This window comes from Pteronotus mesoamericanus, unplaced genomic scaffold, assembly GCF_021234165.1.
Source record: "Pteronotus mesoamericanus isolate MK-2021 breed Mesoamerican mustached bat unplaced genomic scaffold, CSHL_Meso_final contig_49, whole genome shotgun sequence".
Taxonomy (NCBI): Eukaryota; Metazoa; Chordata; class Mammalia; order Chiroptera; family Mormoopidae; genus Pteronotus; species Pteronotus mesoamericanus.
The window spans coordinates 162,588-176,972 of NW_026555182.1; the positions used below are offsets into that span (position 1 = coordinate 162,588).

Genomic DNA, 14,385 nt, shown 5'->3' on the forward strand with positions numbered 1-14,385 from the left:
TTATAATGACAGCTTGGCTATATAACAAATTAGTGATGAAATGATTAGATACCACTTGCTACTTAAGGACCAAAATTCTTATACCCCAAAGGTCATTTGATAATTTATAAATATAAATAAGATTACATTCTATTTTGACCCCCAAAAGCATGAAATTGCAATAAGATTTTACATATACAATAAAAAGTAAAGTATCCATTGAATTTGGTAAAACAGCATCACATTGGATAAAGCAGTTATAAAATTAGCTTACATTTTTCTGGGGACAGAGAAGCAGAAGGAAATGTGATTAAAAGTAAAAAGAAAACACTACCAAAAACAGAGGAAAGGTGAGAGAATCATTTATTTATTAGACAGGGCAGGTCATTAAAAGAGAGGAAACATTCAAAAGAATGTGCTTTGCTTGGTGTTACAGGCATTGATGCTCACAACAAACAACACTACTCAATACATCATGGAAACAGGCCACATACAACCAGGAAGATGTTGCCATGCCACTGAAGAAGCTACAGAGCTAAGGAAACAATCATTAGGGAGTTACAGAGCATCATAGTCTCCAATTCACCAATCTACATTTTCTGCAGCTGAGCCATTAGCCCATGGCATTCGGCTGGTTCCCTGATTATTAATAAGTGAGATTTCCCATATTCTAGAGAGCTTTGAATAGTTCAAACTTCTGAATGTCACTGAAATCATAGTCACCTGCAGGCTAAACTAGCTCACATGACTGCATTTTTGGGACTTACCCTAGGTAGTCATGCGCTGTCTTAATAGCATTAGAAATGAAATTTTGAACTTAACCCATTTAGCAGTGTCATGATGCATGCAAATCAATTCCAGTCCTATGGTGCATACTTGGAAAAGATAGCAGTAATTCACTGGAGGAAATTAAAGAAATTTGGGAAGCTCACCTGGCCCAAGGTATATAAGCTGCTACCAATGTGAGACATACTTGAAAACTGCTATGTCAATTATCTGCCAAATTATTTGGCATCATTTTTAGCAGGACTTTCTTGATGAGGCAGGCAAAGATTTCAATATCCATTCTAGAGACTAGACTAAATGTAAGTAGTAGTATATCATGAATATTTGGTTATGAGGAAAAACTATTCAGCACAAGGTTGACTAAGAAACCCTCTGTCTTTACATCTACTGATTTTGCCAACCACTTCCTTTCAGAGCAGTCACAGTTCTCAAGATGGGAAGTTCTCATTCCACATAGAACAAAACCCTACTTGGGAAGCCAGTCATGAAACACCAGATACTATACAAATTCATTTATATTAAATGACAAGAATAGGCAAGTCATACAAATAGAAAGTAGATTAGTGGTTGTTCGGGGCTGGGAGGCATTACGATGAGATGAGCTATGAGCGCTAAAGGGTACAGGGTTTCTCTCTGGGGTTATAACAATGTTCTTAAATTCACTGTGGTCATGGTTGCAGAACTTGTGACTATATTATAAATCCATTGAATTGTACCTTTTAAATAGGAGAGCTATAAGGTATGTGAATTATATCTTTAAAAAGTTGTTATAAAAACATATTAGGAAAAGAAGACAGCCCCAAGAGAGAAGAAAACAAGAGGCTCTTGCGAATCTAGTCATATCTGAGGAAATGGTATAAAAACCTGATGTAAGGAATGGGTTTCTCACACACTATGTTAATTTTATTATCACCACTTTTAACCCCTGACTTCGCCTTTTAATTCATTTCTAAATTATTTTACATTATCAGATTTCTAACTTTGCTCTTTTTAGCAGAATCAGTGTTCCACAGAAAGACTAGATTAGAAAAACAAGGCTAAACAAACATTAAAAACCCAATGAAAAAATAATCTCCTGCTTTGGAGTTGTGCATTACCTGGCAGAGTAGAAGAACTGAGGTTCATTTCTAATGGAAAAAATGCCATCAAAGGTAAGGGCATCATGTGACCCTTGCCTATAGGCACATTTCCTTTTCAAATCTGCATAGTTATTTCCTTTATATCTATACAATTCAACGTAAGCAATGTTTTCATACCTGTAGAATTCAATAAAAGCAATGTTCTCTACAAAGAAATGTTAAGCTTTCTGAAAATCAAAGAGATAGCCAAATGTCCTTAAAACTAAAATTACTGTTTCTAAAATAATTCTACTCTGTGTCCTCATCCCCATCTTCAGTAACATACCATGAAGATGGAAAACTCTAAGCCTGTTAGAAGTCAGAAGCTTCCAAACAACTTCTTAAATTACCTTAATTTTTTAAAAAAACATTAAAGGCATTAGTTCCAAATATTTAGAACATATTGGGTCCAAATCCTTTGAAATCTACCTTTAATGAGAAGTTTATTTTTATTAATTCACTAGTGTAGTATGCAATAAAAGATTTTGAATAAGTTAAACTGGCTAATGACAAGTAATCAGCTTTTCTCAGTGATTACTATTCTTCTACATAGGCAGGGTAATTATATCACAAAGGGCCTTTTTGATGTATCTTCAACTATTCTTATACTACATAACCAATTAAGGGAATATTTTTACAGTGAAATGAACAGAACACAAGTAGCTTTACAGCAAGGTGAGCTATTAAATATATTTGTTATGACAAATAATTTCTGAATAAAAATTGCTCACTGCACACAGAACTCCAGAGAAATGACAAAACAAGATAGTTGATGTTAGAAGGTATATAGGAGTCAGGTGTTGTGAGAAGTCATGGATAAATTAAAAACTGGAAAGTATCTGCTGAAGCAGAGTCACATCTTAGGGGGCATAAGAAATACTGATGTCACCTTTCTATATCTCTATAGAGAAGTCCATTTGTTGTTAAGAAACGAAGACAATTTTACTATCATTCATTCTGCAAAATGCAGTAGTCACACTGTTTCCAAAGGATCCTAGAAACTGAAGTGCAAAAGAAAAGAAATCTAATAAATAATTACAAAACATTTTTTCCAAAGAAATGTGTTCAAAAGAGTGACTTACAAAAAATGTAAATTTGTTTTAAATGAAAAAAAGAAGACTATGAAAGAGCAAAGACTCATTTCACAGATAATTTATACTGCATCAATAATTTCATGTTCATTGCAGTGCTATTTACAATAGCCAAGGTCTAGAAGCAGCCCAAGTGCCCACTAGGGGATGAGTGGTTAAAAAAGCTGTGGTACATTTACACAATGGAATATTACACAGCAGTAAAAAAGAAGGTAATCTTACCTTTTGTGACAGCATGAATCGACCTGGATGGAGAGTATTATGCTAAGTTATATAAGCCAGTCAGAGAAAGAGAAGTACCATATGATTTCACTTTTATGTGGAATCTAATGAACAAAATAAACTAACATATAAAATAGAAACAGACTCATAGATAGAGAACACTGACAGCTGTCAGAGGGTGGGGGCTGGCGAGCTGGGCAAAGTAGGTGAAGGGATTAAGCCAAAAAAAACAACTCACAGACACAGACAACAGTATGGTAATACTGGAGGGGAAAAAGGGTGGGGGCATGTAGAAGAGGGTAAACGGGGGAATAAATGGTGATGAAAGGAGATTTGACTTGTGGTGGTGGACACACAATATACATGATGATGTATATTAGAATTGTACACCTGAAACCTATATAATCTTATTAACCAATATCACCCCAATAAATTCAATTAAAAAAAAATAAATAAATCTTGAAATTCTCCAAAAAAATAATAATTTGATTACAGTGTACAAACAAGGGTCACAGACTTTTTAAAATTAGGTCTAAAAGATCAATATAAATACTGATGGGGGAGTGTTTTATACCCCAAACTCCAATATTCCAGCTCTGTGTCCTGTATGGTTGTTATGATTTGTAAAAATCTTAACGACGCAGTGATTCAAGTTTTCGTAACTTCAAAGATGTGTTAGAGGATAATGCATCTTGGTTTGCAGAATTTGTTGTGTCTGAAGGCCGGAACAGTACTCTACCACGGTGATTAAATACATAAAATGATGGGTGATTCCTTAATGTGTCAAATGTCCTTAAAAGAAAAAAAAGGCATCAATTTTAGATAAATCCTTATAAAAGCCTATTTGAAAATAAGCAGAATTCTGATGAATTAAGAATTTGCTATGGATTATATTTTAAACTATGTTTAAACCCACGATATTAAACAACAAGTGGTAATCATACTGTATCTTATTTTTCTCCTTTATAAGGAAAGTAAGAAACCTGGAAAAGCAACATATAGCCTTAGCATTCTTTTTTCTATTCAGCCAGTCCTTCCAGTATGCCTATGAATAACACGAGTAACTGCTGAGCTTTAATTACCTCTGTAGATCTGAAATTAGCCCATGCCAAATAGTCCTTTTTTAAAAAACCAGTACAGAGATGGTACCTTTGATTAGTCTCATTTGGCCCTCACTATTCAAGCCCTATGATCATTTCACAAAACTGTTTTCTAAGAATCTTTCAAGTAGAACAAAAAAATTCCTTAAATTCCTTTGGCCCTTCTGTACCTGCTGCCAAACTCAAGTATTTTACTACCACCTATTAAACTCATATTTTCCTACCACCTACTTAATGCCATTCTCTTTCACTTCTTTCTTTCCTGGCCCCTTGCCTGTGATTCTTAGTAGACTCTTTGTAAGAATAGTAGTGAGTAGTGAGAGTGGAGCACCCTTTCTTCTTTTCCAGTGAGAGATATGTAGTCTAAAAAAAGTTCACAAACACCTAAAGGTATGGCTTTCAGTTTTCTTTTTTTTTCTTTCAAGAGAGAGGGGAAGGGAGGGAGAAAGAGAGGAGAGAATCATCGATATGAGAGAGAAACATCTATTAATTGCCTCTTGTATGCGCCCTGACCGGGGACCGAACTGGCAGCCCAAGCATGGGCCCTGACCAGGAACTGAACCAGTAATGTTCTGGTTTACAGGATAATTCCCAACCAACTGAGCCACACTGGTCAGGGGTAGTCCTGGCTTGTTTTTAAATATTATTTTCCTGGAAAAAAGAATTCTTCCTTTAATAAAACTCAGATCTCAAAGTCAGCCCACCTAAAAATCCAAGCATACTGCCCCACATAAAACAGGAAGCCCGAGATGTGACTATTTAAAACATAAAGGAAAAAGGAAAAAGAGGGTGAGTTTCCTCTAATGCATGTTTATTGTGAATCCTCCTAAGGAAATACTGTAAAGGGTTAAATTTTCCAGGATCAAGAAAGTGGGTAAAGTCCAGAGATGGAATTGAACAAAGCTAAAGGATGATTTTATAAAAAGCAAAGCTCACAAAAAAAAATGCTTAGAAGAAGCACAAGAGGGAAAAAAAGAAAGCAGAACAAGAAATATTCCTTAACTCAGGGGTAGGAAAGGGCCTGAGAACAGAGTTTATGTCACAGACTAGGTTCAAGTGATATGAGGAAACATAAAACCTGCTATTCCAAAGACTAAGCTGGGACAGAGGACAAAAAGAGGAAAAAAGGAAGAGAGAAGGAAAGGAAGGAGAGAGGGGGAAGCAAAGACAGTGAAGGAGTGGGAAGGAAGGAAGGAAAAAATTTCTGAGGGGAATATCTTCCTATATATCTATTTCTATCTACCTGTCCATTCCACCAACCAATAAGTAATTTTAAGCAACCATAATATCTTATTCTCATGTCAATAATCAGTCATTCAACTTCCATTTTTCCTATCATATCAAACACTGCCTTAATATTTTTTCTTCATTACTTATACAGATTGTATAATCAAAATGTAAAAACTGACTTTTATGTACCAGAACACATACATTTAAAATTATGTAAGTGAAACAAACCCATAAGAAATTAAATGCCTATGAAAAGGGGAAAACTTACTTATTTTTTAGTTCTGAAGTGGCATCCATGTCTCTAAACTCCCCTGCAATATGAACTATACCATAACAGGTAACCGCAAAGGCCAGAAGTGTCTGAAGAACTATCTGTGAGTATAAAGATTAAATTACTAAATTACATACAAATATTATTATAAAAATTTACAATTTTCTTTCCATCTCCTTTTAGCCTCTAACAGGTATTTCTCTAGATCCTGTCAAGGAGTCAGTTCTCAGTGTAAAGGATTTGGACTTAAACACAATAAAATCTTCTATAAATTCTGTGGATTGGCTACAAAAATACTTGTGGGTTTTGCTCAAATAGCAAAAACAGGTACTGAGCCATTCAAAACTTAGTTATCAACTACTATCTGCTTCCAAGAGAAACTAAAATTTTTAATGTATATTGTTAAATATCACAAAGTATGAGAAGAACACCTCTTAGCCACCATGCAGCTTAAGAAATAGAACATTACCAGTATCTTTCAAATCCAACGTGTCCCTCTGCAATTATATTCTTCACCCTCTTTCTCAAAGTTAACTATCGTCCCAAATTGTGTATTAATCAGTTGCTTTTCTTTATAATTTTACCAGCTATGTATGTACCTCTAAAACATATATTGCTTACTTTTCCATATTTTGAATTTTTGTGAGATTCATCCCTGTAGTAGTATATAGTTGTAGTCCATTCGTTTTCATTGTTTTTTGTATTCCATTATATGAAAATACTACAATGTGCGCTGGCTGGTGTGGCTCAATGGAATCAGCGCCGGCCTGTGAACCAAAAGGGTCTCTGGTTCAATTCCCTGTCAGGGCACATACCTGGGTTGCAGGCCAGGTTCCCAGTAGGGGGCGCACAAGAGGCAACCACATATTGATGTTTCTCTCCCTCTCCCTCCCTTCCCCTCTCTAAAAATAAATAAAATTTTTTAAAAAGAGAGAAAATACTACAATTTATCCATTTACTTTTGATAGTTATGTGGGCTGTTTCCTGTGTTACCCTGTGTTACATTGTCAATATGGATACACTTATGTGTTTCTCCTGGTGTATGGGAGGAGAATCACTGGTGTAGAGTATGTACATTCAACTTTATTAGGTAATCCTAAACTGCTTTCCAAAGAGGTTGTCCAAGCAAAAATTTGCAAGCTTGGCATTAATCAACATGGGATTACAAGCATTTTTTTATTGTGATTTTCTCTATTTTTAAAAATTTTCCAGTTTGTAAACAGAAGGAAGTTATTTTAAATAGATATAAATGAATGTGTATGCATCTACCACAAAGCAAAGATGATGGGAGAATGAGTTAATAGCCTCATCTACCATATCCTTAATTACAGATCCTAAAGTCAAAATTAGCCACAAGCAATTATTCTTCCTAAATTAAAATGTAATGTCGTATGTTACACCAGGTTACATTTCCACCACCAGTGTACCAAGACCTAGTCTATACAGTGGAATTCCATAGGCATCATTAACAAAAATGTGGTAAATCTATAAGTAGTCATGAAAACATGTCAAGATAAATTAAGTAATAAAAATCTAATTATAAAACTATATATATACACACATGCATAATAACGTTTTAAAAGAAAACCTCTGTGTTTTGATTAGGTAGAACTATACAGACATAAATGAAGATAATGTTTATGCATAGGAAGAAAACTGAACTAATGGTACATTCCAAACATCAGAATAGAAATAGAATTGCTGATTAATGGTGTCATTTCTTTGTGTGTGGGGGGTCAGATTTACTTTTTACACTTACTGTTTTATTCTGTTACAAAGAACTTACTATTTTGTAATTTAAAATCCAACAAAGATAAAAATTGCGAGTGAAGTTCACGTATCATTTTAGCTAAAAAGAACAGGTCCTTGTTTTTCTTTAATTTTACTTCTTATGTATATGTTCCTAAACAATGTTTTGTTAATTTTTATTGTTCTTACTTTTAATATAAAAAGGAACTTTTTCAGAAAATGAAGTCAAATAATCAACTTTTTAAGTGCATCTCAAACTATGGAAGAGCAATTTCTAGAAAGACTATTTAAACTATAGTTCTAGAAACCAAACAGAAATATTTTTCTACAAATCTTCGGGTTTTACAATGAGTGACAAAAAGTAAAGAAGAGAACAGATGTAATTTTATGTCTAAAAAACTTTTAAGAGAATAAAAACAAGTAAAATATTATTATAAAGTATATGGCTAATTTTTAAAATATATGTTAATAGAACATAAATGACCAACTTACATCTATTGGCAGTGATTCATCTTCCTTTTCTGTTAATCGCATATAAGAACGATCTATAAACCAGAAGCATACCATTAAGGAAACTGTAGCTCATTTTTCTTCCTTAAAATGCAAGCAAATCAATATACCAAAGAAGCAGCTGACTTATGCGCTACATAAAATAATGTTAATCCTGGGTTCCTCAAAAACCTCTTCTAAGGCAATCAGCCTGATCTTGAACTACTTTACTCTCACTTTGCCATCTTATAAAAGAGGATAAAAATGAAAGGTGAGTAAGTATGAGGAAGAAATACCTATACATAATTTTTCTTTCATTACTACAGGAAAACTAGAATCCTCTGAAACAAATCATTTCTCTCACTAACTGGTCAAAGAACTCTTAACAATTTAAAAATGAGTAAGCTTACAGAAAAATCTCTACTCTGAAATAGCACCACCATCACATAGAGTTGGTATGGAAATGTTTTTCTTGAGAGAATACACTGGGGTAGTGGTGGAACAGGAAAAACTCCAGGACATCAATTTCTGCCTCTGTGATTAAATAATTGTGCTGCTGCCTTAGCCTGAGGAAACAGCAAGGTATGAAGGAAAAGATTCAGGATTTTGCAGCTGATAAGCCTGGATTATACAACCAGCTCTCCAATTTACTGTAACCTATGTTATTTTATTCAATGTAAGACACTCTCATGTAACACTTACTTCAATGTCAGAGTGTTTAAATAGAGATGTTGGAGGGTGGGTGTGTCTTAGACCCAAAGGAATACAGTACCTATCTTTTCACTGCCTAAGTCTCTGGAACAGGAAGATGGAAATAATGTGAGGGTTAAATGAGATATGTAATGAGCTCTCTGCCAAAACGAAGTTCATTATGGTGAAGATGAGCATGCCATGACATCACAGTGTGCTATCTGCTCTCATAATCTGACATGACACAAGCAGCTTCACAGGTAAAATGTTAAGTCTCTTTCTACAGTGAGCATTATAGAGGTCCCACTGCAGGGACAAGTGCCTAAAGGCATTTTAACCTCACTGGAAACATAAAAACCGAAAATCCTATTTCTAGATGAACCTTGCACAATTCCTATTTAATAATGTATTGTGAACTAAAAAAAGCCAAATTGTTGTTAGTAAAAGTGTATTGACTCCTAAAAGAGAATTTGTTTAGAGACATTTCTGGCATCTTTTCTTACAGGGTTTATCATAAGGACAACTGTACAAGAAAAATCAAACCAATGCCAAAAATAGGTTTTGCCTAACTTCCTACCTTCCATTCAGATCCTAGCTAGCTTTCTTCTTTGCCTAAAGTCTAATCTGACTCTCTAATACTACCTTTAACCAGGCATTTCCTCATCTGTAAACTAAAGGTAGGACGTCAATGACCTTGTTCTAAGACCTTAAAATTTTACAGCTGAAGCCTATGGTACAAAACGCAGCAATATTTCACAGAATGCTACCTTCCCCTAGGGCAGTGCATCTCAAAGGAATGTGCACACAAATCACCTGGGGATCCAACTGAAATGCAGATTCGGATTCAATAGATCTGGAGCAGGCATTTCTAACAAGCTCCAAAGTGATTACAACCTTGCTGGTCTTCCGACCACACTTGCCAAAGCAAGGCTCTAGGACTGCCCTTGTCTCCGTGTGTCTTCACATACTTTTAGCATGGCATTTATTTCACTTTACTGTGATTATTTCTTGACCCATTTGTTTTTCCACTTGCCACTGAACTCCCTCAGGGCATCACTCACCCTACTCCTAGCACCTAAGCACTGTGCAATTTCAACAAATTCCCCGAGGCTGAATTTCATAAAGCAGTGTAGCACAAAGGCTCTAGAGTCAAACTCCTTGTCTTTAAATCCTGGCCCCACCATTTCTCTGTACTTTTGTGCAAATGTCCTAGTTGTGTGTCTCAATTTCTTCATATTTCAAAGATGATAATAACAATAGCTACCTCAAGGGCTTTTGGTAAAACTGAATTATATAATACAAACAAAGTGCTTAGTTCAGTTCCTGGCACTTGGTAAGCTCTTAATAATGTTAGCTATTATTATTATCATTAAAGCCCGGAGCACAGAACGGAGGAGACTGAGAAAACATGACAACTAAATGTAATGTGATATGCTGGATTGATTCCTAGAACAGAGAGAAACGTTAATGGAAAAACTGGTGAGATCCAAATAAAACCTAGACTTCAGTTAATAGTAATATACCAATGTCAGTTTCTTAGTTGTGACAATATACCATGGTAATGTAAGATGTTATCAATGGTGGAAACTGGGTGAGGGGTATACAGTCACTTTCTGCAGTATCTCTGCAACTTTTCTGTAAATCTAAAATTTCTAAATAAAAATTTATTTAAAAAATAAGTTGCATTTCCTTCAGACAATGTCATAATGCATGTACATAATAAGTAGTTAAAATAATTGGATCATTTTAATTATATATAATAAACAATAAAAGGTTTTAGCTTGAAAAAAATTGGAGCTTTGAAGGAATTCACATTTCATTTTCTACTTTATTCCTAAGGAAGGAAAGCAATCCAGCAAATAAAGGAATAAAGTTCAAGTTTGAATTCAGTCCTTCATTCATTCAACAGATTTGCTGAGTACCTACTGTGAGGAAAATTGTGCTAGGCTCTAAGATTACAGCAATAAACAAAATACACACACACACACACACACGCACGCACACGCACACACACAATTGTCCCTGCCCTCATGGGCTCTATAGGCTAGGACAGGGATCAGCCAACTTTATCTGTAAAGGGCCAGATAATAAATATTTTTAGTCCTTTCTGTTTCTATTACAAACTCAATTCTGCCCTTAGAAAGCACCCAGACAATACCTAAGTGAATGGGCATTGCTGTGTGCCAATAAAACGTCAATGATGGACACTGGAACTTTGATTTTATATAACTGTCATGAGTCATAAAATAATATTCTTTTGCTCTCCCCCCAAAAATTAAACATGTAAAAATATTCTTAGCTCACTATGAAAACAGGAGGGAGTCCAGATTTGACCCACGTGTCAGAGTTTGCTGACCCTTGGTCTACAAGAGACGTCAAAACAGATCGTCTCTCTCAAGACTGCACTGCATCCTCTGCTGGACTCCAACTTTCTTCTTAACGATACAATTTTATCTGTATGATGTACTTCTACCTTTTTTTCATTTAAACTTTCTGTCATTCTGTGTGACATGACTTACCCAAGGTCACAGATTTAATGGCAAAGCAAGTTAAGAACCTGCCCTCCTGACTCCTAGGTCAGTGCTCTTTCCCCTTACCAGTCCCTACCTGAGGCAAATGGTCACATAACTTCTCAGTCACTGCCTGGACAGTCCAGAAGCACACAAGATGCTGTCCACCTAGTTGTCATGGGACCATGAACATACGAGGCTCTTAATCTGACACTTTGCCTAATGAGTCCCGCGGTGGATCTGACATCACTTGTCCTGGATTCCCAGATAGACTCCCTCTTTGCTCACCATGTGTCCCGCTCTGAGCCCTCTTCCAGACACCCCCCCTATAACGCTGCTTCAATGTTCCCCTCGGGAGCCCCGCACCGCTTCTCGTAGTCACTGCAAACTCTAAGGTCTGGAATGACCCTTCCTGGGACCCTCAGTCTCACACTCCCTCTGTGGTGCGCCCACACGCCGTCCCCGAAATCCCGCACCAGAGCGGTCTGCGTCCCCCAGGCACTTACGCTGAGCAGCGGAAAAGGCCGCGTGGGCTAGGGCAAAGAGGCCAATGCCCACCAGTCCCTTCCACAGTGACAACGCCATTATTCCGGGTGAGCAGCAGCCCAACGAAAGCAGTGAAGGGCAGGGAAGCAGTTCCCTCTTCCAACAGCGGGTGTCCACGCAGCGCAAAGAGATGACGTCACTGGATCACTGGGCGCGAAGGGCCTTACAAAGGTGGAAAAACCAAAGAGCCTTCAGAAAACGGAAACACGAATGCCTGGAAGGAGGGAGAAGCACGCGGGAAAAAGTCCGCGAGTGTCTGCAAGGCAGCTGGTGCTGCACTGCCTCTCTGCGAGGGGTGGAGCTGATGGAGAGAGGCGTAAAAGAAGAGGCATTAATAGACCAATGGGGAAGCTCTGGAGAGGAAGGGCGCCAGCAAAAGAGTTGGGGCAAGGGGCGGGGCCTGTGGAGAGGCCAGGGTGGGGCAGAGGGCTGGGGGAGCGGTTGGAGGTGGTGGTTAAAGTGCTTTGGTGTTGGGTTTCCTTCTCCACCGGGGGGTCTTTATTTTGTTCATTTTGTTTGTTTCTTTTTGCTTTTCCCTCAGGCTGTGTCCCTTGTTTTGTGTTGGCTTTTACTACGTTTCAGCCCCTTGGGGACCGGCACTACGGGAGGTGGCCAGAGTGTGAAAGCGAGGAGGCGGGTGGGGTGCAAAGGAAAGCAGCCAGTGTATTTTGAGACTCAAACACGTGGCACGCTCCGGGGGATGCTCAACAAAAGTTAGTTCCCTTCTCCTTCCAAAGGTCTTTAAGAAGAATTCACGCCCAAAGGGGTGTACCACTGTGGGAGTGTTTTGTCGTGAAGAGAACCAGTTTACATTAGGGAGAAATGAAAAGGGAGAAATATAAGGATGCTGACAAAGTAGGCCTATGTCGTCTCTGTCCCCATCTGTCTCTCTGATTAGAATAAAATGCACTCTTCTTTCACGATTTTTCTTTGTCTTTATCCCCTAAAATGTTGACATTTAATAGTAAGGCTCTTCCCTTGACCTCTTTTCACTCCGCTCTTCTTTGGCTAGCTCACCTATTCACGCTCACCGCTCACCGCTTCAGCCATTGTCATCCATATATCCAAATTGACATCTCTTCTCAAATGTGTCTCCTCAGCTCCAGGCTTGCATTTCTGACTACCTGCTGGTCATTTATTGTTATCCTAGGGCACTTAAAACTTAATATGGCCAAAACCGAATTCATCCTCCCCCCAACAACTCTGCATCAACTCCTCCATTGTACCCTGACTGGCACAAGATTGTAAAATGGACATCACAAGGTAAATGCATAGTATGATCAACATTCTTTCCTCTGCTGCATCAGTTTTCTCACTCTCCTGTGCTTGAAGATGTATCCTGACCACCTCTTTTAAATTTGCAATCTTCCCTTCCAATCCCCTTAGCCTGTTCTATTTATTTTTATCACCTAACATACTCTATAATTTACCTATTTATTGCATTTGTTGTGTTATTATTGTTTACTGTCTCTCTTACCCCACTGTAATGTAAGATCCAAGAGGACAGAGATTTCTGTCTATGTCTAGAACATTGCCTGTCATGTCGTAGACATTCAAATAAATGTTTGCTAAATGAATTAATAAATTATGGGAAAGAATGGGGGAAGGATATACCCTTATTTGAAAAGTTCTTTATAGAGTCCTTCCATGAATTTGAATTGGGTTCAAGTCTCTGTGGACTTATACACTGTCTTAAATTTTATAATCCTTTGATTGATGATAAACATTTTCTAATATACTTGAGCTTCCTCAAAGATGAAAAAGCCAGAAAATAAAAGGCCTTCAAGAATTATCAGATTTCTTCAACTTTATATAGTTTTTGTCCTGGATCCCATTTTCCAAGCTTTTAATTATGGTCATTATTCTTCTCTGGGAACTCTCCAATTTCTTAACCTCTAAACCAAGCTTTGAAATAGTACTTGATCAATGTCAAGTACAGTATAATGTATTCCTTACATATGTAGTTCTATTTATAAACCTCACAATCAGGTAGAACCAGGAAACAATCTCTCTGTACCAGACAGGAAAATACTTCCTTTTCCACCCCGGGAGATTACAAGATAGAAAAGATAGTCGACAAAAAAAACTATTAAAAATGTGTTTTGGCTTTGATAATGGTCAAATCAAAATTAGCATTTTTAGGTACCCTATTAAATTACCTTTTCTAATATTAATTTTTCTGAAGCAGAAAATGACTAGGAGATTTCTTAAAGAAGTTGAAGTCTTGTTGCTTCCTTTTAAAAGGATAAGATTATTTACTGACCTGGCTGGTGTGGCTCAGTGGATTGAGTGCCGGCCTGCGAACCAAAGTGTGGCGGGTTCAATTACCAGGCGGGGCACATGCCTGGGTTGCAGGCCACATCCCCAGTAGTGGGCGCACAAGAGACAACCACACATTGATGTTTCTCTTCCTCTCTTTCTCCTTCCCTTCCCCTCTGTCTAAAAATAAATAAAATCTTTTTTAAAAAATGAAAAGATAATATTTTTTTTTTTAAAAAAGAGAAAGAGCCAGTAAGGAATTTAATATTTGCATTATGGTAGTCTTCAGGAAAGGGACTTGTGTCCAGGCATTAAATTTTGTTTTCTCCATTACCCTCTTAAAAT

General features: G+C 37.1%; 1 protein-coding gene across 1 annotated transcript; it reads right to left on the reverse strand.

Annotated features, from left to right (window-relative positions):
* Positions 1-357: 357 nt before the first annotated feature.
* Positions 358-12,060, reverse strand: MMGT1 (membrane magnesium transporter 1). Its single transcript, XM_054578097.1, has 4 exons — positions 11,742-12,060; positions 8,039-8,091; positions 5,795-5,898; positions 358-3,988 (listed from the first exon to the last, which is right to left on the reverse strand). Exons 1-4 carry the CDS (start codon positions 11,818-11,820, stop codon positions 3,829-3,831), a joined length of 396 nt encoding a protein of 131 aa, XP_054434072.1. The 5' UTR covers positions 11,821-12,060; the 3' UTR covers positions 358-3,828.
* Between the last annotated feature and the right edge of the window lie 2,325 nt (positions 12,061-14,385).

Coding starts and splice junctions, on each gene's coding strand:
- MMGT1 (XM_054578097.1), bottom strand. CDS start 11,820: ATGGCGTTGTCACTGTGGAAGGGACTGGTGGGCATTGGCCTCTTTGCC. Junction 5,899..8,038: donor ATGAATCACTGCCAATAGAT/GTAAGTTGGTCA, acceptor TTATACTCACAG/ATAGTTCTTCAGACACTTCT. Junction 3,989..5,794: donor ACTTCAGAACTAAAAAATAA/GTAAGTTTTCCC, acceptor TTTTCTTTTAAG/GACATTTGACACATTAAGGA.